This window comes from Pelodiscus sinensis, chromosome 9 (genome assembly GCF_049634645.1).
Source record: "Pelodiscus sinensis isolate JC-2024 chromosome 9, ASM4963464v1, whole genome shotgun sequence".
In the NCBI taxonomy this organism is placed as follows: Eukaryota; Metazoa; Chordata; order Testudines; family Trionychidae; genus Pelodiscus; species Pelodiscus sinensis.
In genome coordinates, this window is record NC_134719.1 from 40,010,909 (window position 1) to 40,037,659 (window position 26,751).

Sequence of the window (26,751 nt, forward strand, 5' to 3'; positions counted from 1 at the left end):
TTTAGAGGGAACACTGATTATCACCAAAAGGAATTCAGTCCTGGGCTAGGGAAATGGATATAACAGAAATTAACATAATCTAAGTATGCACTGGCAATATCATGAATAGCACAGGTTGTATTTTTGCAGTTTCATTAGAAGGGAGCTAATTCATTAGTTAGTTAATGTTGATTTACACAAGGAAACATTTGTGTATCTCAGACTGAAGTTGCAGGATCTTTTGAAGACATACTGCTATTAAGTATGTAGAAGACACCACTTTTAAAAATTCTGTCCCCCTGGCTCAGTTTATAGTATTTATTGTCTCATCAGAGATTTTTTACAGAACTGCTACCAGTGTCATTCATTGCCTAAATGCTACAAATCCAGTATGATTTGTAAAATTCCATTGTGGGGAGTTGAGTAATATAGTCTAGTCATGCCAAGTTTTAGCCTTATTTAAGATGGCATGTCAGCACAATAGTGTTGTGAAGGATATGTATGTGGTGAAATCATAAACCATTTGGAAAGTACTAAAACAATTATGAATTGAGAATCAAATTAATGGAAAACATACACTGTGCTGAAAGATATTAGAATGAAATTAATCACCGCAACTAATTTACATTTGCTGTTTTTTAACTAATGGAAAATACAAAGTGAATAATGTAAGAATTTCCAGAGTACATAATTAGTATTACTCAAGAACTGTGTTAAAATTAGAATTACAAGACACTTTCCATTTTTGAAAGAATTGGAATTCTAAAACAAAGGATTTTTTAAAGGAATATTTAGTTCAGGAAGATATAGATGTGTGAAAAATTAGTCCTAAAATTTAGCTCTAGAATTTCCAAAATGACTGTTGGATAATTATCTTTCAAAACCTATGGTGGGCTAATTAAAGAAGAAGAAAAGCGATGAATGTACATTATACTACAAGTGCTGACTGGTCAGCAGGCCATAGATCAAGTGTATATTTGGGCTCTCAAATATTTTGGCTCACATAAGATGGTGTAGTGAGAGGAGGAGACTGCTGCAGGGGAAATTTGCTAACTAACTAGCAAATTATATTTAAAAAGAGACAAAATTCTAGTTTTATATAGGGACAGACCCTCAGAAAAGAGAATGTTGCCTCCACATTCTTCTCTGTCTTTGTTGCAGTTCCTGGCTTTCCCTTTCCTTTTTGTTCATTACAAAAGTCCCGAAGCTTCTCTCTCTCTCTCTCTCTCTCTCTCTCTCTCTTTCTCTCTCTCTCTCTCTCTCTCTCTCTCTCTCTCTCTCTCTGTGGGGAACTTGATGAATCTGTTTGAGTTATTTAGAACTAATTAAGGCTAACACATCTTATCCTCATCCCATCCCATCTCCACTCTAAAGGTAACTTTGGATCCAGGTCAGTTATATCTGGCATAATCCGGGTCTGTTGGCTTCCTAACGTAACTGCTCTCAGACTACAGGTTGGGCCTCCATTGTCCAGCAACCTTTGGACCTAACCGGTCCTAAACAAGGAGATTTGCTGAACCAAGGGAGATCCCTCTCTTCATGGCCTGTGCTCCCCCACTGCCACCAGACTAGGACAGCCTGGCCCCACTGCTGCCCCAGCACTGGGGCTTTCTAGATGAAGCTGGCCCCACTGCTGCCAGGGCCTAACTGGCATAGAATGAGTTCTGTAGCTGCTTCAGAGCTCTGTAGCCTCTTGGCTCTGTGAGTGGAGCTCCATGGGCCCAGAAGCTTCATGACCACCACTGGGATTGCAGCTCCTTGTCCATGGCCAGAGCTCCCTGGCCGCTGGGGCTAGAACTCCCCACCATTCTGCGCCCCCTCACTCCCCACACTGGACTAAGTTGCTGGTTCCCCCTACCATGCTCCTGCCCCACTTCCAGACCTCCCCGTTCCTCGGTCCTGTGGTCCAGGAATATCCATGGTCATGCCGGACCATGCATGTTACCAGGCCAGAGAGTCCTGGTTAAGGGACAGTGTAAACCAATGTATTCCCCTCTGTAATTTGGAGGGGCACTGGAGAAGCAGCCAACACTTACCTCAAATGACTAATGGCCCCAGTCCTCCTATGTCCTTTAGGACAAGCTCTTTTAGTAGCACAACCTCCTCCCAGCTAAGACTTTCACACATGTAGTGTAGTGAGATATGCCTGAAGTTCTGCCCTCCTTTCAAATCACAGTGGATTCCCCCACTACTGCATGTATGCCTGCACCCCTCCTTAGTGACAGCACTCAGACAGGCATCTTCAGTTCTCATTTCAAAAGTCTGGTCACACCTCTCAACAAGATTGCTTTGTGGTGAGAGGTGATGGCACAGAGTGATCGAGGGCAGGGGAAAAGAGAAACTACAACTCCCATTTTTGTATCAGGATGATGGATGCAATGGACAGTCAGAGTTTTGCTCAAGCACGAGATCAGTATCCAATATGCACCACTGCGTAATTTGAATTCAGAAGGAATTGTTCAGAACGACAACAGAGGCCCCAAAGCACATCTCAACTTGAGTGACGATCTTGATGGATAAGCTTGTACTATTTAGAACTACTTAGAGCCACTGTGTATAACCTTTATGGTTGAGAATTCCTCTGAGAGTGCCACAAATCAGCTGGCTTGCTAAGTACTGACCATGGAAACAGAGTGAGGCTCTGGGCTGACTGATTGGGCAGAGACGAATTGTGAGACCAGAGAAGGAAACCGAGAAAATATAGGCCCCACTGCCTCCTTTCACTTCCATGAATGACACGAACACTAAATCATGTGCAATGCCTCTTCAACCAATGGCACATCGGAAGAAAAGGAAATCTGATGAATAGAATTTAAAACAATTTAAAAAGGACACTGGTCCTCTTCTCTGGGAAATGTTGTGCCTGGATATCTTCATTTTCTCCATGTCTGTCTTGTGGAATTTGATCCCACAAATATATTTGCACATATGCAACAATGGAGCTGTAAAGATTTCACAAGATTGGACCTTGAGGCAATCTGTATTTTTGTACATTATAAAGTACCACACAGTCTGTGCTAAAGTATTAGTTGTTTTTAATGAAAATGTTGTTAATTATTACTGAATAATTTATTCCCAAGGCATTTCATGGCATTCTTTATAACAAGTTATTAAAGAATGTTATTAAATTGGTTAATTGTTATTGATCAATTTTAGTGTTAAATTAATATTAAATATTAACTTTAAAATGGTAGCAACTTTCCCCTGTATTTCCAGCATGGTGCTGCATTCTACATGGACATCTGAAGAATGAGAATTATTTTGACATAAAGCTCAGCCTTCTTTTAACAATTTATAAATGAAGTAAGAGGAGTTTTGCTACATAGTGGCAAGTCGTTCCAATTTTCCGTTCTGATCAAAAAAATGGAAACTGATGCCTTTTATCTACTTAACTGTAAACTGTAATGATCTAATCCAGGTGTTCTCATCTCCAGTGCAAACTCCTATAATTGTCCATTTGGCTGTATGGGAACTATTCTTGTTGCTAAAGTTGTTTGTGAGGTAATGGTGATAGTGAATATTCAATATCAGCTCCATAAAATGTCAGTGAGCATCATTTTTTCCAAAGAAAATAAAACACGACTGTCCTATATTGTAGCTGACTGATGTACAAAAACCATGGATTCTTCATAGGAAGAGATTCTGAGAAAAAAACAACAACTCCAAGAACTTTTCTTATTGGATTTTTTTCTGGAATCATTCATTGGGGAGAGGAGCAGGATGCAGATTGCTGTCCTGTGCAATGGACAGAGGTTCTTTCCCAGAACCCATCACACCAGGGCCTGCTAATTGTTTCAGTTCTCCCTTTTGAATCTGTGGAGTCAAACTGCCAAGGACTTCTCAGGTGGAAACTTCTACTAGAACCTGCGTTAAAAGTGGATTTCCTTCTTTGGATAGGAGCTGCAAAAAGATTAGTTCAGGCTTCGGCTCAGACTACATGAACCTTCTCATGGCTTTCAGAAGTGCTTTCTGCAATGCTATTCTTGGAGTCCAGGTAGATCAGAGTGTGAATCCCACTGGATTTCTCTGATTGGGCCCCATGAATCCAAATGGGAGTTTGAATTACAGCAGCTGGTAAGACTTCTAGCTCCTGTTTTAAGTTGGAAAGTGACCAGATAAAAGAAAGTTTAAAAAAAAAAAAAAAAGCTGGTTAACCGCTCCCCCCCACCCCTGCCCCACAGAATGAGAAAGATGTCAGAGCTCTCCTTCCCTTGAGGTGAAAATAAATTAGAAAAGAAAAGCTCTTGGTCCAACTCTTTAAAGGCTTTCTGTATAGTTGGTTTTTTGTTTCCTTTGGAAACAAGATAGAAAGTGAATTAATTCCTGGGAGGCAGACATGCTGGCGGCAGAGCGACAATAGTGGAGATGACAGAATTATCCCCTAGCACGTCCTTTCAACAGCTCTGCAATGAGCAGCAGACTTTAGCAACTATACCTCTTGATTTTTGTTTTACTGAATCTTGGTGTTAGTTGGAAATACTTGTAAGTGACTGACAGTAGTACCTTAAGAGTACAGGTTTGTTTGCGTCACAGATTTCTCCAGTGTTGGTCTCTATTTGTGGTATAGTTATGAATTCAGAAATATAGATGGGAAAGATCAGTGAGGCAAAGGAACAATCTGCCACATGAATTATTTACAACAGTAGAGGTAGCTAAAAATGTAAACTGCCCATAGATTATTTTTCAGAGCCAAGAGCTCCTTTTTCTCAGAAGAAAAGTCTGGCAATGTAGAAATAACTCTTGTCCTGGAACATAATCTTTTGACAGTAGTACACCTCAGCTTTTCACTTTCCTCAGAAGTAGAAACACCAGATGATAGATAGAAAGGAAGGCCCTTATATGCTTCCATTGAGCAAAGAAGAGGAAATTTTGGAACATTCATATGAGAACCTGTTTGATAGATTTGCAGAGATTCAGATCAGTTTAGATAACAGATCTGTAGGGTGAGATCTACAGAGTCTCAGAGAAGTAGCCTTGTTAGTCTATAATTTTAAAAACAACAAGCAGTCCTGTGGCACCTTAGAGACTAGCAGAAATACCTAGAATCATGAGCTTTCATGAGTAAAATCCACTTCATCAGATGAATTCGAGTGGAAATAACAGAAACTAGGATATGTATAACAGTAAAAGAAGTATCTGTCAATTGTGGGACCTCTGTTAATAAGACTAATTAAGTGGGCTGGATGTGTCCCATTCATTGTTTTTGATGTGAAAGTGCAGATGTTAAAGGCGGGAGAAATTGATCTAAAAAAGCACGTAGTACAGGCAGTCCCCAGGTTACGTACAAGATAGGGACTGTAGGTTTGTTCTTAAGTTGAATCTGTATGTAAGTCGGAACTGGCGTCCAGATTCAGCCGCTGCTGAAACTGACCACCAGTTCCGACTTACATACAGAATCAACTTAAGAACCCCAAGCGTCCCCAAGTCAGCTGCTGCTGAAACTGATCAGCAGCTGATTCCAGGAAGCCCGGGGCAGAGCGCCTGGGCTGCCCCGCTGCGGCTTTGCTCCGTGTCTTCCTGGTCTGCAGACCAGGGAGACACGGAGAAATCCCCGGAGTACACGGGCGGCAGGACCGCGAGGTCCCGCAGTCCGTGTCCTCCGGGGCAGCCCCGTTCGTAACTGCGGACCCGACATAAGTCGGATCCGCGTAAGTAGGGGACTGCCTGTATTGATCTAAATCTGCTTCCACTGAAGTCTCTGGAAAAACATGCATTGATTTTGGTGGAAGTAGCAAGGCCAGTGCGGAGCACATTAGAAAAGTCCAATGCTTATCCTACCTGAAATGCCAAGACTTTGAATATTTACCCACTAAATGTGATAGTGTAAGGAGTCTAGTGCACCTTCTCATGGATGTGCGTGGCTTGATTTCCTGCTTGTACTAATGTCACTGCACTGACGGCAATTTCTGATTTAAGAGGATGATCAGGGTACAGGAGGAGGAGCTTATGACACCCCCGAAGGAGTGTAGAAGCAGATGCTAGGAAAGGCTGGAAAGCAGAATGCATTTCAGAATTCTCCAATGAGCAGTGAGGCACTGCTAGCAGCTTCTCTGTATGTCACTAGAACATGTGGGGGAGGTTGGGAACCTAGAGGACATATGTCTATTTTGAGGGTACATATAGGAATGCATAGCCAATGCTACTATATCCTCACAGTCTCTGGTTATGTCTACATTACAGTGTTTTTTCGGAAAAACTTGTGGAACGTCCACACCTCAAGTGCGTTTTTGTGCAAAAATATTCGAAAGAACAGAGGAGTTTTTCCGGGATAGGTATTCCTCATTCTACAAGGAAGAACACCTTTTTGTGAAAGAGCTCTTTCGCAAAAAGGGGTGTGTGGACAGGGAAGAGGGGTTTTTTGTGCAAAAAGAGGAAAGAAGAAAGAGGAAAAAGCACAGGTGCCCTGGTGGCTAGTCTGTGCATAGAAATCAGAGCTTACTTTCGAGAGAGCATCCATGAAGTCTGGATGCTCTCTTTCACAAAAGCGCATCACTTTTTTGATGCGCTTTGGCAGTGTGGATGTGCTCTTACGCAAGAAGTTTTTGCGGAAGATCTCTTCTGATAAAAGCTTCTTGTGCAAGAAGCCTGCAGTCTAGACTTAGCCTCTGTGATGACAACTGTTTGCCCTGAAGATTAAAAGTTATACTGTAAACAAAAACAATCCCACTATAATGATCCTACAAACAGTTTCTTTTTTACATTAGATTAATTTTAGATGTATTCTGGAAAGAAAATGAGTTGAATAAATTTAGAACAAGGACAGAATAGAAATTTTCCTGGTAAATTAAAAAATATTTATCTCTTAAGATCTTCTAGTAACCATTATGGGATTTTCCTTTTTCTGTCTCTAATGAAGTCAATCAGGCTTTTATATGCATAGTGTGTCAGATGTTTATTTATTAAATACTAAACACTGACCTGAATTATTATGGGTAATAATTATTATGGGATACTAAACAGCGTAGAGAGAAGTGAGTCCACTTTACAAAGTGTGCACAAGCAGTTTCCAGATGCTTTATTTCTTTTACATTCTTCCTTAGGATAAACATTTGTTATGGGAATCAATTGTAAAATGAAAAGTTATAGACTGAACTCACTTGTTACTTAGGGTACATCTATACTGCAACCCTATTTCGAAATAACTAGAGCTATTGTGAAGTAACTTAGTCTGTGTCTACACAGCAGGCAGTTAATTCGAAATAGTGTCAAAATACTGTCAAGCTGGAGGACTTCTTACTCTGACTCCTGTAACCCTCATTGTATGAGGAATAAGGGAAGTCAGAGGAAGAGTGCTCTGTTTCGAAATAAGTGCTGTGTATATGCTCCCCATTTCGAAATAAGCTCTTTCAAAATAAGATACGCAATTGACGTAGCTCAAGTTGCCTTGCTTATTTTTCATTAAGCCCTGTAGTGTAGATGCACCCTTAGAATGCGTGTCTCTATTTTCCTACTTAGCCCAAGGTCAAGAAATACGCCTAGTGGTTAAAAGCGTTTCACTGGCAGTTGAAACTCCTGGATTCTATTTTGAGCTCTGTCACTTACTTATTGTGTAACCTTTCATCTGATCACTTATCTTCTTTGAATAGTGGTTTCCTCATCTATAAAATGGGGATGATAATTCTTACCACCCTCAGAGAACTGTGCACAGCTTAGTTTTTGTAAAGCTTTTCAGAATCGACAGCTAATAGTGCCATGGTAGTGTGAAATATCACCACGATCAATAAAAGTATCCCTTACTGATGCTAGCATCTCTTTTGCCATTGATATGATGGCATCTCTTTGTTGAATATGGCATTCTACTTTCCAGGCCCTAAGCAAAAATTGTCAATGCCACATTTTGCCTGGACCTGGCTATATAAGATAGCTAGAAATGAGTTGAGTATGTATCTAGTCTAATTGCTTCTTTCATATTTCATAGGTCATAGTTATCTGAGAGAATATTGATTTCCTAGATGACCATATTATTTTAAAAACTCTGTCACTACTAAATAATAGTAATAATACTAACAGCATTAATGCATAGTAACTGATTCAAGAAAGGTGATAAATCATAGGAAAGCAGTGTATTACTACAGTAAAAATTGACCATATGTATAGCACATTATATGAAGTGCAATAAGGCAGCTTTTTCTTGTGTATATCTGACTATTTCTAGCTGAGGATTTGCACACAAAAATGGATAAGCACATACACACCTGCTTTTATACGCAGATAACCACATTCATGCACACAAGTCCTGAGTATGCTAAATTGCATGCACACCTTTGAAATGTAGGCCATAATTATCAACTGCTGCAAAGTGATATTTTCCTGTTCTAAGGAGAAGAAAAAGTTTTACTCACCACAGTGGCTGTGGCTATCTCTACATCTCTGTGAAAGTGAAATGGCTGCTCACTATATGTTAATGAATGTTGAAAGGGATTCCAATGCAGATGGAGGATACTTTGAGGTGGCTAAAATGGTATAAATAATGCATAATATATTTATATTACTGGAAAATACCTGTGAGGGAAAAGAAGTGGGGGGGAAGGGATGCCATTAAGTTAGCTGTTCTGCAAGACTCAACAGTAACATTGTAACCATTCAAGCCCAGATGCCTGGTGCAGTGTTGCTGTTCTGTCCTGCACGGCCATAGGATTCTGGCCCTAAACACAGTATTGACAGCCACAGTCAAGTTACTGTAGTGTTGTGGTGTAGAGCTGGCACAGCCCTTCAATGCAGTGGTCATTGCTGAGGTGAAATGGGTGGTAGCTGGAGCTGCCTTATAGTCCCTAATTCCCCAGATGCTGTATCAGCCTCTTGGGACTATACACAGCAAGATTAATTTAAGCCGATTTCAGGCTGCTCTAAATTGCACATGGGACTTGCCAGGAACTCAGCCAGTCTAGGATTAGGAGAGCATAAAAGCCACCTGAGCCGTGCTATGCATTTCTCATCAATTATTGATTACCTGGATAAGAACATAAGAATGGCCATACTGAATCAGACCAAAGGTCCATCCAGCCCAATATCCTGTCTGCCAACAGTGGCCGATACCAGATGCCCCAGGGGAAGGATCACAACATGTAAATCTCATGTGATCCCTCCCCGGTCACCCACCTCCAGAGAAACAGAGGCTAGGGACACCATTCCTACCCATCCTGGCTAATAGCCATTGATGGACCTAACCTCCATGAATCTATCTAGCTCTGTGAGAATTACCCCCCCAAGAGCAAAGGCAATTCTGCATTAGGATTTAAGAAAGCTTAAATCCTTTCAATAGCTAGTCAGAAACCCCTTTAAACTCCTTAGGCATGGAAACAAATTGGAATATGAAAATATTAGAATGCTAAAGTATTACTAGTGTTATTGTCTGGCATCGTCATACCCTTGAGGCTCAAACTGCAGTTGCCTGTGGGCTAGGAGATTATGTAATTGTTACAAGCTATTGAAGACAGGGGTGAAGAGACATAGGTCCAGGACAGGGAGGTGGAGAGGAAAATGAGAAAGAACTTCAAAAGCAGAGGAAGAGGTGGGATCCTGGAAGTGAAGAGAAAGAAAAGGACCCCTGGGGAAAGCATATAATTGTTTCTATATATGGAGATGATTGAATTGCAGAGTTTAATTTCACAGTCAATCTGGAGATGAATTTCCAAGAAAGACAGAGAGAGTGCATTACCATGCAAGGATGTGAGGAGGCTCTCTGATGCTGTAATTCAGTTTCATCCAAGTTGTATACCTACATGTGGAGCAGGGTGCGATGTTTATTTCAATGTGGTGAGGGCATGTGTATTTATGAGTTTATTTTTTTAGAACTTCTCTGCCTTAAATTGACAATTTAAAATATTTTAGGCCCCCCAATTGTTTTATTGGCCAAGAAAGAAGGAAAAAATTGTATGCCAAGGAAGAACTCCTGGGAAGAGAGTTAAGAGAAGGGATCTGACCTAGCACAATATTTGAAAGGAAAGTAAAAGGTGTGAGAAGAACCCATAGGAAAGACTACACAACTATAATAAGGGCAATTATCTCCATAGTGCAGTCAATTAATTGTTTTATGTTACAGTTATTCACCATAGAAAATGAAAACAAGATGACTGAAAAATAGAGAAATATCAATTTTTTTCTCCTTTCTTTCTTGAGAAAGTTAACTATTAAGAAACTAAATGTGTTTTGTTGCTGCATAGTAAAATATCTATTTCTCCTTGCCTGCACATGTAGACAGTCTGTCAGTGTAATAGCATGCTGTAATGTATATGCATTGAGGGGGAGAATTGACTCATAAGAGATTTCTGTGAGAGGAATGCTTTCATGTATTTTTCCCCCATCTTAGAGTTGCTAATTCAGTGTAAAAAGAAGAAGCTAAAAATAAATAATTTATGAGGATAACTCAGTCTAGATTACTTTCTCTCTCTTTTTCTATTACTCTAAATAAATGTACATCTTTTCTAACAGGCAGGACCTCTTTCATTTTTCTGATGCCACCCACAGCCTACAAAAGTACACACCCAATATTTGGTAATTGAGAGACTTCTCATAAGCCTAAGTTCTATTTTTTTAGTGTTTAATTTTTGCTTATAGTGAAGTTAGTTCTCATAAAAGGGGTCAGACTGAGAGAAGTGGAAGGCAAAGACTTACAATAAATAATCATTCTTGGTCCTTATACAATACCTTCCAACTAAGTATCTCAAAGTGTTCTGTTAGCTACTTTATTGGAGCAGGCTAGGGACTTTAATTCCTAAGGTAGAGAAGTATTTATTATCCCATTACAGATGACATTTTCAAAAAAAATAGCCTTTAATTTTGGGTACCCAATATTAGACAACTAGTCCCTAAGGGTATGTCTACACTACCACCCTAGTTCAAACTAGGGTGGTAATGTAGTCAACCGGAGTGGAACGAGGAGTAACGAGGAGTAACGGTAGTTCGGAATAGGAAGCCTAGTCCGAACTACCTAGTTTGTGCCGCGTGTAGCCACGGGGCACGGAGTCCGAACTCGCAGACATTTAAAAATGGCGGCGCCCAACAATATGCAAATGAAGCCTGGGAAATTCAAATCCTGGGCTTCATTTGCAACTCCGGTTGACTACATTACCACCCTAGTTCGAACTAGGGTGGTAGTGTAGACATACCCTAATTTCTCTAAGTACCCACAGCTTCAAATGAAAGCCAACAGCTGGGCATCCAAAACTGAAGCTTACCCAAAGTCACATCACAAGGCTATGGAAAGAAACCCACAACTGTGCTTTCATGAATATATTATTTCCACTAAAGTAGGAGGTAACAGTGTTAATTTCATTATGCTGCTCACTTAACCTAGAGGCCCAGAGGTAATACAGGCTGATAAGCCATTTCCTGAACTGGCCATTGATAAATTTCAAGCCCAGATTTAATTTGTGCTGGTGGGTTTTGTGACGTGGATAATTCTCCATTGATGCTGGACAGAGGCCACCAACAATATATCACATGGGCTACTAAAGAGCATCTTGATGGCAAACCCACTCTGAGTTATATTACAGCTAGTATGAGAAGGGAAAACATCTTTATAGTCCATTAACAAGCTCATAAACAATTCAGTTTGAAGGCTCCCGCCCTTAGGATTTCAAAGTTGCCCTCCTTTATAATTCTGCATCTTAACTCTTTCTATTATTAATGGGTTAGATTCTCATCTAAATTATACTGGTGGAAATCCCATTCTAGAGTAACATTTGACTTCAGTGAAGTCACTTTTGATATACATTAATGTGACAAAGATGGGAATCTGTCCCAGTGTGTCAAAGGATTGAAAAACAGAGTATTTTATGTCTCTACATCTAAGGTCTAAAACACGAAATGTAGGGAAAAATATGGCATGAAATAGTTAACTTACTGAGTTTTTTCATGCAGTCTCGAAGTCTGGTTTCTAAACTGAGCACCCTCTGGTGTAGTTCCTCATAGTCATAGGCACCAATTTCTTCCTGAATTCCAGTGAGAACTGCAGACAAATTCCTAATTTCCTCCTTGAACTGGGTGATTAACTTGGCATCAGTTTTGTACTGTTCCAGAACTGGGATCAATGGCAACAGCTCATCCATCTTCTCCTTCAACTCCTGCAAAAAGTAATCAATTGTTCATTAGAGCAGCTTAAAGAAGTTCAGTCCCCTAACATCCTTTATTATTAAAATTCCTTTAAAAAGTCTTATTGGTTTTAGTTTCAGATACATTATTAGCATATTGTGAAAATCTAGCAACATAAATGTAAATGAAAATAGTCAGTTTCGACTGAAAGTACAAAATTCATTTTTAAAAGATTGGAAACAAACCTCCTGACACCCATCTTTCCCAGCACATGATACAAAACTCCTGCTGAGAGTTTTTTCTTGAGAGAAGGTGACCAGGACTGACCACTCAGTTCTAGGTGATGAGACAGCATTGAAACAGTGACATTATAATATTTTGACTTATTTTCCATTTAATTTTATAAATACTGATATTCGTTTAATTTTTTGACTGTTTGTGTACTCCGAAGCAGACATTTTCATAGATCTATCAACAAAAACATGTAGGTCTTTTTTTCCTAAGTGAAAAGTCTCAGAGAGGTAGCCATGTTAGTCCATATCTGCAAAAATAATGAGAAGTCCTGTGGCACCTTAAAGACTAAATATATGCACCTGATTAAATGATTTTTACCCTCAAAAGCTTATGCCCAAATAAATTTGTTAGTCTTTAAGGAGACAGGATTCCTCATTGTTTTTCCAAGTGGATAGAATTAAATTTAGACCACAACAATGATATGAGCAATTCAAATTATATTGGCGAATGTGCATTTTTCTTCAGGGATTTTCAGTTGCCCAGTCAACTAGTTTTGGTAGATCTCTCTGCCCTTCTCAAATTCTTCTCTAGCTGTAACCAACAAATTATTTTATGCAATCTGCAAATTTTGGACCCTCATCATTCTTTCTCTTTCCCAGATATCCTACCCTTTAATTTTTGCCATGTTGAAAATAGACCATTTACTCTATTTGCTGAATGTTTGTCTCTGTTTCTAATCCCTAACTGCTATTTATCTCTCATCTCATAACTATAATACACTTAATATCCTTTTGCCAGGGAGTTTGTTTAAAATAAGTCTGACTACATTATGGCAACAGGTTCTTGTTCAGCCATTGATAGGAGGACACCCTCAAAGAATCCTATTAGGTTTTTCATTTATGGAAGGTAATTGGGTTTATCATTTTCAGTATCCATGTAGGTGTTTTATAGTTTCATTGATAACTGAAGGAAACAAGAGGACTTCCATGAGTGAGAGAGAGAAGGAAAAGATACAAACATGGACAAAAGAGGGAGAAAAAGCGGTGGAGATATAGGTTCAATGGTTGCCAGCACAGGCTATGTCTAGACTACATACAGGCTTCTTTCAGAAGAAGCTTTTCCAGAAGAGATCTTCTGAAAAAACTTCTTTGAAAAGAGAGTATCCACACTGCCAAAGCACACTGAAAAAGTGATCTGCTTTTTCGAAAGATAGCGACCACACTGAATGGATGCTATCTTGTATTTAAGCTGTGATTACTATGGACAGAGTGGCCACCAGAGCAGCTGTGCTTTTTCCTCTTTCCTCTTCTTGCGAAAGAACTCCGTCTTCCCCATCCACACATGCCTTTTTCTGAAAGAACTCTTTTGGAAAAAGGCTTCTTCCTCATAGAAACAGGTTTACCAATGTTGGAAAAATCCCTCTGTTATTTTAATTTTCTTTCAAAAGAACATAAATGCAGTATGGACATAAGTGAAGTTTTTTCAGAAAAATGTCTGTTTTTCTGAAAAAAACCCCAACCCTCTATAGCCACAGAGGGAACAGATCTTGGGAGCCGATGAGATTACCCTGTGGGAAAACATAGAAGCTATGTCTACAATGCCGGCTCTTGCTGGCAGAGAGTACGCAAATGAAGCACTGATAAGCATTTTATTGACTTCATTTGCATAATCTGTTCAAGCCATTTTTGTGCAAGGGGTTTTTGTGCAAAAACAAGCAGGGTGGATGTTTCCTTCTTCCACAAAAACCCCTATTTGTGCAAGATCCTTATGCCTCTCCAGTAAGGTGATGCTGGAGTAGAGTGTAATGGAAGCCCAAGCAAGAGAAAGTGGATAAGTGACATTGTCAAAGGCAACAGAGAGATTGGCAGTCGGAGATACCAGAGTTATTACAGACACTGAAATATGCTGAAGAGTGTGTGTATGTGCATAATTTATTATATTTTCTTTCTTATTAAAAGATGCAATAAATAACATAAAAAGTTTTAAAGTTGGTGTATTGGTGATCCTGTCTATATGATATACCTGTATGCTCAGGAGATGGAGATAGATCAGGGATACAAGGCCAGAGTTAACTTTATTTGAGGGAATTTACCTCTGAATTTCCTGCCTTTTAAGCATGTTCTATACTGGATATAGTATTTGCATAATATTTTTTATAAGCTAGAAGGTTGACCCAGCATTGCTCGGGACTTTCATGGCAGGGGGATGGAGGTATGGGGGTGGGGTGGGGGTTGAGGAGTCAGGACAGGATGTAGGGGGGGCAGGAGTAAGGGCAGAGGAGTCTGGAAATGGATGGGCTCAGAGGAGGGGGTGGGAAGTGGAGGGGTGCAGAGCAGAGGGTGGGAGCGGCCAGCAGCTGATCCACAGGACTAGTTCAAAGTTCCTGGGGCCACTCTGCATGGTTGGCAGCTACTCACTGGGGACCATGCTGCCTGGCCAGCGGCTGCTTCTCTGGATGGGGTATAACTGTCCTCCCTGGCCTTCTGGGGTATAACTGTCCTCCCTCTTGTTATTCCCCGTGGTCACTGTGGAATATAATTGTCCTTGCTATCAGAGCCCTCCCATTCCAACTGATGCAGATCAATCAGATTCCAGGCATATCCCATTGTCATGACGCAACCAAGCCCTTACCTTGCTTTAAGTTAGGGTAAGAGGAAGCTGCATACCTTACGATGTGATCGTCCTAGCTCTTACCGTTTAGGAGGAGTTCTTGAAAATACAAACTCACAGATGGACGCACAGACAGACAGACACACAAATTCTCTCAAATATATAGCAGATTAATATGCACCCCCTCATTGTAACACTAAGATGTTGTCAGTGTAGTGTATGCATTGCCTTCTTAACTATTAGAAAACTGCATTTTAAAATTACATGGCAAAATGTTATTGTGGGTTGGACTTCCCCAAACCAAGGAGTTTGTTGGACCGAGGAGGTCAATTCTAGCCCCTCCTTGCCACCAGGATCTGCGCCGGCCCACCCGATGGACTCCCTGTTCTCAGTCACTGGGATCCATGGCCAGCTCTGGGCCACGGGGCTCCCTGCTTCTGGCTATCGGGCCCGCAGCCGCCAGGTTCCATGGACAGCCCCAGGCTGCCAGACTTTGCTGCCCCGGGCCACCATCGGACTCTGAAGCCTTGAGGCTCAGCCTGGCTCCATGGTCAGCCCTGACCACTAGCCTCTCAGAGTTCTCTGGTCCAGACCACAGATGTTGCCAGACCAGAGAGGTTCAACCTGTACTACAAACTGAGAGCAACAGTGTCCCTTCTATTGTTCTGATGTATAGCTTTTAATCCTGAGGGAATTTGCATTAACCGTATAAGTCCAGAAATTTTTAAATGAAAGTATGATAAAGAGGAGTGAGTGGAGAGTTTATTTTTATTATTAAAAACTGAGCATACAGAACACTAAATTTAAAGAAATTTAAAACACACATTACGAATGTTCTTTGTCCCAAAGTTTTTAATTTGTGAGCCCAGGTTTGCCCCCATTGAAGTAAATAGGAGCATTGTCACTGATTTCAATGAGAACAGGAATTAAACCCTAAAAAATTTCAGTGGGTAGAATTACAGGACTATGCTAATTCATTTTAATATTAACATTGCAGTTAGTATCTTCTCATGTCACTAAAGGAAGTGAAGATTGTGTTATCATCACTGTAATTATAATTGTTTTTATTTCATTGGTACTACTTATACCATTTAAATCTATTGTTACAAGAATGAATTCACATTTCACTACAAGCAGGAAATTGCACCATTTAGGAGCTAATTTCCTCTTTGATTTGCTCCCACCAGTATTAAAAGGAGTGATGAGGGGGTTATCAAAGTCAAGATAACTGATAAACTTTTTTGCCTCAGGAATAAGATACAATACCAAAATTTTAGCGGGTCAACATTTTGCAAGACAGCAGTATTATTTTTGACATTTCAAACTACTCTTTAATTTGATTGTCTGGCAATCTGTTTTATCCTCATGGGAAACTGTTAAATTGAGCCTGAATGTCCAGCCAAAACAGATACTGAATATTTAAAAGGGAAGTAATATAGCAGATTTCAGCTTTTGACAGCCAAATTGGACATTCAAATTCTGGTATTTTGTTCCTCTGGAAAAATGTAACAAGAATACAATATACATAATGGCTCAACACAATGTGGTGTTATGGCAAATAGCATTAAAAGGGGTAAAGGTGAAATCTTTTATTACAAATTGAAAATGGTTGAGAGGATTTATACTCTTACTTTCAGATGGACAGAGAATAATAAATAAATCACTTGGCAAATGAGTTAATAGTATAAATAATTGCTGAAACCAAGGGGAGATGATGCTGAGTACCTGTGAAAAATCAGATCCCGCTCAGGTTCCACTCACTTCGAAAATGTAAGCCTATGCGTTCATGTTCCAGTGATCATGAGCATATCAAAAGACATACTGTTAACATAATTTTCATCCTAGGGATATATTTAATGGACCCCATTTTGCATTCATTGCACACTCAAAAACTCTTCCTTGTTAAAGCTCTGTGGTTGCAATATTATATGTAACTTTGTCTCCTTTGTCAAACCCAAATGGCTTCCCCGGAATAGACAACAGCAACCAACAGTCTACCAATTAGACTTCGTTGCAGATAGAGTGGCTAAAATTTTCCGTCAGTGAAAAGTTACTAGGAATTGCAACATTTTTTTCTTATGGCACATGTGGATTAAAAGGCAGGAACACCCCAAGACCAATATAACTAAACCCCCAACCTCTAATGAGAAAATTTAAAATCTTAATGCTATTAAGTACCAGTTACAATAACTTCCCTCATTATGAACTTTCATCTCTTCGGTTCTACGAAATGTCAGACATCTATAAAAGTTCAAAACCCTCTGGTTATTTGCCATTAATTCCCATGGCTTCCTCATTTATCACTAATGCTTGACTGCATATAAATCTCTCAGTATGAGCTGCATATTGATACAATAAAATAGAATTCTGTTTACACTGACATTTAACTAATGTCTTAATAATTAATGGTCACTCCTTATTGCAGTTAAACTCAATAGAAAAAGTGATTATCATAATAAAAGAGTGTATATTACGGTTCCTTTTCAATGTTGCTTTTGTATAAGCTTTTTCAAGCTACGTCCATGCATTGCTTTTTAGTGCATCACTTGCAGCAAGCTTTCAAAATTACTATTAAAATAAAACCTACTTGAAAATGCTTTGTCATTAATGTCTTCCGATCATCTTCTATTTGCCGAAACTTGGCCTTCAGCCCTTTCATTTGTGTTTCCATTTTTAAAACATACTGGAAATCCCTCTGAGTCCGTAGGTTTAAAACTTCAATAGACTGGGACATATTCTGAACCTGTTAAAGAAGAACACTGGCTGGTCTGTTTTTCTTTTTCTTGTACGTTTAGTTAAATGTCAAGTGATAAAATGTCATGCATCTGTCACTCCTTGAATTGATAGCCCTTTTTTTACCCCAGTGGAGCTTTGAATTCACAACTGTGCCACACTACAGAAAGTGGGCCACATTTTGGTCTTGGTCACAAGTGTAATCCCTCTGAAATCAACAGGATTGTTCCATAACAAATTAGAGGAATATGGCCCCATGTTTTTGCCCATTATATAATACCTCAAAAAGAAACTTGTGCACTGAGGATTATGACAATTCAGCAAGGGGAAGAACTGTTCCAGAACAAGGAATCATAAAAGAGGTCTGGGAATCAACATTCCCAAACAAAAGAATGTAAGTATTCAACAACTCAGGAAAATAGGATATTGACCTGAGTTTCTTTTATGATTCCATGCCACTTCACTACTTAAACCAATTTGTAGATGATTTGGGGGTGTGGAAGAAGAATGGGGTAAAGATATGATCTTGAATTTAAATTTGTCTAAGCTTCATCAAGGACCTAAATTATACTTGACAAATGAAATGCATGCTGTCACCCAGATAGAGTTTGTACTATAATATACAGCATTTGCTGGAGTTTTTTCAAGTGCTCGGCATATAGCATATGGCTCTAAGAAGCAGCCATTTAGCCCTGCACACTGTACTACTCTATTAAAGAGAATAAGCACGATTCTGGTCCTTTACATACATGAAAATCAGGAATAATTCTGCTGAAGTCAACTGAGTTACATGAGTGTGAAATCAGCATAAGTGAGATTAGGATCCAGGCCAGTGGGTCTCCTTTAAGGGACATGTAGTACAACATGGGTTTTTGATAAATATGAATACAAGTTTTGCAGAGCCCAATATTTTACACTCTGGTGATGCACTAGTTTAAATGTCAGTGCTTTGGAAAAACACAGTCTTAGGCTTCAGAGTGACATTTACTCAAGCTACATTTTTAAATTTTAAGGAGGACTACACCACTGTTTTTGGCCAGTCAGGAAAATACCTTCTTTTAGGGCTTAATCCTGATCCTATGGAAGATAATGACAAAATTCTGACTGACCTCAGTGGAAGCAAGATTGAGCCTGTAAAATGCTACGGTGTGTTAAAAAAGCTTTGAACTCTTTTCTTTATAGCATTATGCCCTACCTTTACTCAAAGTTATCTATGCATGCTTCAGAAATATTTCCTAAGTCTGGTACAGATAATGAGATCTATTAAATTAACATCTACATCTTTGTGACTGGTTACATTCTTTAGACCGTAACTTCTTTGGAACAGGACCTGTCTTTATTCTGAGCTTTCTACTGTGTCTAGTACAATGGATCCTGGTATATAAGTAGAATTCTTAGATGCCTTTATAATAGATTCCATCCAGCAAAGCACTTAAGCATTGGCTCAGTTTTAAGCATGTTAGCAGTCCCATTGGAATCGTGCTTAGCATTGGGCATATGCTCAAATGTTTTGTTGGATCAGGGCCAGAGTGCTCAGTGTATGCTATGTATCCACATTTGCCATTATTTCAGTACATAGTAGGCTCAGTACATAGCAAGTTAAAGGCTTTTAAGCCCTAAATGGCTTGGATTATTCTACTTGTCTCTTTCAATGCCATATTGTGGAAGATGGAATCAACAAAGATCAGCATGCTGAGCCTTCTCAGTATAAAAGGAAGACTGTTGGCAAGGTATCCTTCGTGAGCTTTGGAAATCACTTCCAGGTCCCAGATCTGTTATGTTCAGAGTGTGTTGAAATGTACAACTTTTCCTCCAGACATTTGAAGCTGGGGTAGGTTGAAAATTGGAGAGTATTTTGTTGTTTGCTGTGGAAGGCATTATTTGAATGGCTAGTATATATTCAGTTGGGTGGAAAGCAATGCATTGCATTTGAAATTTCATTATTCAACTCAGTAATATAACAAGTAGCCAGACTGTAGGATATATGATTGTTTATAGTTTTATAAGATGAAATAAAATAAATAAATCTATTCAACTGTAAACCATTAATAGAAAAAAACCCCAGAATGATTAAAAGAAATGAGTTTCAAGTAACTGACCAAGCATCTGCAGAACAAAAGATACAATTAGCCCATTTCCCTCTTTAAGACAAGGACAGCTTAATTTGTGTGCACTTTATGTATCTTTCATCAATGGTCACTTTACAATTATCTGAAAATAAAATATGAGGGTAGATGACACATTCCCAGACATGAAGCTGAAGCACAACATTATGTGGTTCTTTTTACTGAATTTTTCATGTACAAGAATTTTATGCCCGAATTCACTTTAATTCATGCACTCTAAATGGCGATAGGGAGAAGAAGGGAAGTGCCACTAGAGAACATCTTAAAGATTTTACTTAGAACTGCCTCAGGCAAAACCTGTTTTGTCCATCGATTTTAATGGAGGTAGGAGAAAAGGGTGATATTCCTTATAAATAACCTTTAGCTATTATCCATAGTTTCAATTAGTAGCCAAGTGTGATGACCATTATATCACACTGCATCTGGTTATTAGGATACTGTAATGTAGAGCCAGAGATATATAGAATACTAGAACTGGAAGCAACCTCAAGAGGTCATCAAATCCAGTCCACTGCTCTCATGGCAGGACCACGTACCATCCAGATCATTACTAGCATATGTTTGTCTAACCTGCTCTTAAATATCTCCAATGATGGAGAGTCCACAACCTCCCTATGCACTTTATTCAGTGCTTAACCACCATGACAGTTAGGAAGTTTTTCCTAATGTCCAACCTATACATTCTTTGCTGCAATTTAAGTCCATTGCTTCTTGTCCTACCATCAGAGGTAAAGGAGAATAATTTTTTCTCTCTTCCTTGTAACACCCTTTTAGGTACTTGAAAGCTGCTATCAGGATACAGTCTGGAGTCTGAGTTCTTGGAAAGCCAAGTGAAAGAGGTCTCAGAGGGAATCTCGAACAGGAGCTACACATATTGGGAACCTGATATAATTTGATTTTATTTAATGTACCATTTAGTGTTGATAGCAGTGTTGATTAACTAGCAATAATCAGCTATACATATTGTTTAGAGAGGACTATTAATGAAATAAATCCACATTTTCCATCTTTTTTTCTCCTTCTAATTATTGAAGTCAACAAAATAAATCCTTTCAGAGCTATGAGAGAACTTGAAACATTTCACTTTGCCAGAAGCCATTTCCCCTCACAAACTGTAATAAACAGCCTTGTGTGGCTTTATTAATGTAGTAGAATGATGCTACGTATCCACATCTGCCATCATTTCAGTGAAAACAAAACAATTTGTAGAGATTAAGCCTTCATGTAGAAGACCCCAAATTCACTGACAGGGCTGGTGCTGTGGACTTCAAAAAAAAAAATCCTTATTTTACTGCTTGGGAATCATGTTCGAATAAAAGCTCTGGAGAATCAACCACAGTGTCTTAATCCTGACTGCTTCTAACACTGAGAGACTCCACGATTTGACCTTTCTTTTGAGACTGGCTTTAATTTTTTTTAATCTGTTCCAAAACCACAGCCAGTGAATGCTGTGAAACTTCTGGGAATGAGACCACCCAGCTGCTGAAAGTGCTTGCAGCTATATGTTGTTAATATGAACACTGCTTAATGACAACCAGACTGATTTTGATCTCATTTAAACTGGTTTTAGACTAGTGCCTCATATAGACTCTTGGGATGGAGTTACTTGTCATTTATACTGTGGAAAAAAAGACCAAAACCAGATGCTTGTCTGCTTTTGGAAAATTACTTAAGAACTTAATTATTAACTTACTTCAGTTTGGGGACCTGAGACACAAGCGAATCCATATAGAAATGTTAAGAATCAGGCTTTGGCTACACTATACCTTTTGGTGGTCAAAGTTTTGTCAATCAGCAGTATGAAAAAACCACACCCTGACTGAGAGAGTTTATCAATAAAAGTACTTATGTGGACAGCACTATGTCAGTGGAACAGGCTCTCCTGCCAACATAGCTAATTCAGCTTGTTGGGGATGGTTTAATAATGCTGGCAGGAGAGTTCTCTCTTGCTGGCAAAGAGTGGTTACACATAAGAACATACAGCAACACATCTGTGCAGTTGTAAGGTCCAGAGTGGAGAGACAGATCTTAGTCTAGATTTGGCAGTTGTTCTAGGTTCAGTGCAAGTCTTGTTCCAGCTGCTTGTGTAGCTCCTTTTGGGATTCCCTTTGAGCCTTCTTTCCACTTGGCATCCCAAGAACTTAGTTAGGCTACGTCTAGACTGCATCCCTCTGCTGACAGAGGGATGCAAATCAAGCACTTCAGAAGTGCAAATGAGCCTGGGATTTAAATATCCCGGGCTTCATTTGCATCTCATGTTCTGACTCCGTGCTGATCAGGCTCAGTGTCAAAAGTGAAAGTAAAGTGTAGCTGCGGTTCTGCCGCGTTTCTGCCGACAGCGGGGGCTTTTCCGGCAGATCCTGTACTCCTCGAAAAATGGAATGCTGCATTAGTTATTATTTTAAAGAGGCAAAGGAGCAGATCACTATGGAAGTCTTGATGGTCAAAAAGAAGGAATAATTTGGGAGACTTACCTTCTCTAGCAGTTGTCTAAGTTGCCTGCTTTTGGCATCTCTGGAACATAAGTTTTGTTCTGGTGCAACTACAGTACAAATGCATCGGCCATCTGGGTCTTGGGCTGAACTATACACTTGCCATCCTTCTTTGGGGCTAATTTGAGTCTATAGTAATAAAACAATAATAAGCAAAAACAAAAAGGGTGAAATAGCTGATATTCATAAATGACTTTTTGGTTTTTCAAACTCTTTATAACAAAATATCTATCTATTTATATACAGAGAAAGGAAGCAATTAAACATAAGAAAATACGCTTACTCAGTTACATACCATATGTGTTCACAATAACATTCATTTTAGTTATCTTTTATTATCCCCTTAATGCCGCGTTTCTCAAACTGTGGGTCTCGACCCTCTGAGGGGTCACGAGCAACTTAGAGGGGGATTGCAGCAATTTAGGGGGGGTCGCGGTATCACAAAGTTTGAGAACCCCTGCCTTAATGGATGATTAGAAAAATGTAAAAGTACCAAAATTTTCCATTATATCTGATTCCTTGTTAATAGTTCTTCAGAAATGTCTAACAGTCCAGCTTAATTATAAGCACAATATTCAGACTGGAAGAGAACAGCTTTTTACTTGTGATTCAACAAAAGTTCATTGATTTCATTCCTTCCGGAGGGTTGTTGCAGTTTTTCATGAACAAAGAACAAATACGTTCTTTCTTTATGGATGATTTTACTTTAGACCGGGGTGGGGAATCTTTTTTTCAGCCAGGGGCCACTGACCTACAGAAAAATTAGAAAAAAAAGCAGCCCTCACAACTCACTTTCTCTGAAGTGAGAAGCAAAAAAAAATTAACCAAACCAACCAAACAAAAAAACCCCACCCCATTCTCTACTCACTCCCAATGCTCTCAAGGTAGGAAGGAACCCCCCCCCCCCACACACACACACACAAAACCAAACAAACACAAAAGGCAATAAACCCAACCACTACTCCCTCATTTTACTGGAAGGCTTGGGGCTTCCCCTTGCAGTGGAGTGAGCAGGTGCTTGTGCTCCAGCCCAGTGGGAAGTGTATGTGGGAGAGGGTGCAGGCCAGATCAAATTAAGCCAGAGGCTGGATCCAACCCATGGGATGTAGGTTCCCTATCCTGGTAGACTAAAGAAAACAACATAGATAGAATGGAACAAATATAAAGTCCCTGCAAAGAAGTCCAGTAACACCATCCATGCTGACCAGCTCTCAAGCCTAAAGACAAATTAGAGGGAGGGCACTTCACTTTTAAGGGTGCAGTATACCAAAAACAGACTTGCAGTTGCATAGCTATAAACACCAACCACAACAAAGTAGCCTCAGGGAAGTACAGCAAAGAAGCTCTTCAGTTTAAATGAGAGGAAGCAAATTTAGTCATTAATACTGTAATGGATAAAGGAAATTTCTAGCACATCCTGTTTTTCACAGTCATGCTAGAACTCAAATACTTCTAGTATTTTATTTTATTTTATTTTATTTTATTTTATTTTATTTTATTTTATGAAGAGGTGACAAACATCTCAAAGCTCTGCCTAGTTTCCTAAATATTATATAATGGATTAAAATAATTGGTTGACACATATAATAAGATATATTGAAATGTAAAGACATCAAGATGAAAGAAGGAAACAAATAAAACTTGAGGATGGAGGAGTTTCAGATTGTAGAATTAAATCTGTTTGCAGAAGTAATATTCTTGAGTATTGGATTTAGAGATGACTAGTCAAGATTAAATTTCATTCTTCTTTTTATATCTAAGGATGTGTCTAGACTACAGGGTTTTTTCGAAAAAAGTGGCCTTTTTTCAAAAAAACTTCCCCTGCATCTAGACTGCTGCTGTGTTCTTTTTAAAGTAAATCGAAAAACATGTCAGTTTTTTTGACTGCGGAAAACCTCGTTTTACAAGGAATAATGCCTTTTTTCGAAAGTGTTCTTTCGAAAAAAGGTGCTATGTAATGCAAATTGTGCTTTTTCGAAAGAGAGCATCCAGACTGCCTGGGTGCTCTCTCTTGAAAAAAGCGGCTCTCTTTTTTGAAAGTACTGGTTGTAGTCTAGATGCTCTTTTTCTAAAAAGCCTCTTTCAAAAGAGGCTTGCAGTCCAGATGTAGCCTTATAACTGTGATGGGAGTATCTGTCCTACATTGGCACATCAAGAGTTAACTCATCTTTGTTAGTAAAGGAGGCCATGCTCCTCCTGCTCTGCTGGGCATGTTCCAGTTTGAACCAGGATATAAAAGGCCTTTGAGGAGCTCAGTCTTGGCCAGGACTGTGAATGGGGCAGAGAGGGCAGAAGGGACAATTACCCCAGAGCCCAGAGAGTCAAAGGCCCTGGGCCCCTTTGAATTGCCATGGTCCACACAGCTCTATGGGTTCGTGGGATGGTGCTGTGGTCTGGTCAGTGCTAAAGGCTGATTGTCCTTGGCCTCACCTCTTCCAGTGCTGCCCTCCAACCTTGCCCTGAGGCTCACAGTGGCTGTCAGCTCCACTGGTCTGGGCTGACAACTGGAGGAAAAGAAGGTGCACTGTGAGCTCCAGCAAGTGGACTGTTTGTGCTCCAAGGTTTGGAGGCCAGCCGTACAAGACCAGATCTAGACATCCAGGGTACGTCTAGACTACATGCTTCTTTCGAAAGAAGAACAGCCACAACTTTATTCGAAAAAGCGATCCGCTTTTTCAAAAGAGAACACACAGGCTATTTGCGGTCAAGAATATCTTTTCAAAAGAGCTCTTTCGAAAAAAGGCATTCTTCCTTGTAAAATGAGATTTACTGCTGTCGAAAAAACTGCCGCATTCTTTTGATTTAATTTCAAAAGAATGCTGTGGCAGTCTAGACTCAGGTGAAGTTTTTTCGAAAAAAGGCCACTTTAAAAAAAAACCATCCTGTAGTCTAGACATAGCCCCAGACAGGGGACACTGAGGTGATTGCAGAGACTACCAAAGCACAGATGCCACAGACTTTATAGACTTGGATAGGAAGAGACCCAGGGAGTTTTAGAGGTGAAACAGTGTTAGAACTGGCTAAAGACTCAGCAGGTGGATCCCTGCCAAGCTGGTGGCAAGTGAATCTGCCACCAGTAGGGCCTAGGTCAGAACCAAGGATGGTGGCTTTGCCTGCCATGAAGTGATTGGCTATTGGGCTGCACTACCAGGACTGCAGGGGGTTGGTTATAGTGACTCTGGCTATTGGGCCACACTACCCCAACCACAGGGGGTTGTTAGAGTGAAGTGGTAAAAGACATGGATACTAGACCACACAGTCCTGAGACATGAGATGCTAACAAATACAATTTTGGCTGCTTGATTTCAAATCTTAGATGCTAATGGCTGCCACTAGAATAATTTCATTTTGGCACAGTACAAACAGTAATTATTAAAACTGGTAAGCATTAATATTGATGCTTACTGGTCTAGCATAAAGTCAGCTATTGCATAGTTCATCACTTCAGGGCAGATGCAGTCTCTCGCTAGAATGAGTTTAGAATAAAAGGTGAAAGAGTATTTCCTTGGTGATCCTTCTCTGCATGTCATCTTAATGCAAGAAAAGAATATCACCTCTTTTCGTTCCAGAGATTTCTGATGGGGTCACTGAAGAAGGTAGTGACTCTCCTTCTGTATAGTTCATTGCAAGATCAAAACTGTAATAATCACCTATTTATAATCACCTATTATAAGTCTATAATTTAAAGGGATTGTAAATGGAGGTCAGCTGACCTTGCCTTAGAGTTTTCTCGAAAGACATATCTAAGGTTCATTGGTAAATCATGCCCATATTATGATGTTCTTCTAGCCTTGTTTTTAGGGCACAGAGAATCTAGTTTAAAGGAGATGGTGAACAATAAAATCTAAACAAAATTACAGCTGCAGGGGCTATTTAAATTGGTTTTGAATAGCAAGTAAAATTGTAAGCTTGAACAATTCAGGCTTGTCAAAACAATTAACCCTTACAATGTTAGCTAATTTTAGGTTGGTGCTTCTATGGTTTTCTATAGTCCTCATACCCAAATATCAATGTAGTAGTAGTGAAACCAAGTTTATGTCGAAGGTTAAGGATATCAGTAGATCCCAATGTTAGCTCTTATCCTTTTGGAGGCATAGGGACACTTATCCCTAATACAAAGAGATACACTGCAATCTTCAGGCCTTATGGAGAGCTGATACTGGAAAACTCAGGAGTAACTTGATTCATGTTAACAAAGTTTCACCAATGTAAAATGAATGACACACCAAAATCAGGACCAGTCTGTAATGAAAAGGATGTATTATCCAAACAGTGCTTTATATGTTCTGATGAAACCATACTTTTCTATCTCATTTCTTGAAAATAGGAAGTTTACCCAGGCACAAATTTCCTTCCAATGTGGTGTTAGATGAAGGGACACTTGTACTATCATAAAAGCACTCAGCATTCAGCTTTTTTAAATGAACTGTTCTACTCTTGTGCTTTATATTTATCATAACAGGAAACTCTCAGGCACATAGTAGAAGTGCATTGTGATTGGTTATTCATGCTTAAATGAATGATGATAGATTACTCTAAATTTG

General features: G+C 39.5%; 1 protein-coding gene across 2 annotated transcripts in view; it reads right to left on the bottom strand.

The window, feature by feature from the left end:
- OLFM3 (olfactomedin 3) overlaps nucleotides 1–26,751 on the bottom strand; it is a 145,310-nt gene that overhangs the window by 13,490 nt on the left and 105,069 nt on the right. For both annotated transcript variants that reach the window (XM_075936622.1, XM_006119799.4), the window contains exons 2-4: nucleotides 22,190–22,336; nucleotides 17,444–17,599; nucleotides 11,825–12,044 (exon numbers count right to left, since the gene is read on the bottom strand). In XM_075936622.1, coding sequence (XP_075792737.1) covers nucleotides 11,825–12,044; nucleotides 17,444–17,599; nucleotides 22,190–22,336 — 523 coding nt within the window. The remainder of the gene's footprint in view (nucleotides 1–11,824; nucleotides 12,045–17,443; nucleotides 17,600–22,189; nucleotides 22,337–26,751) is intronic.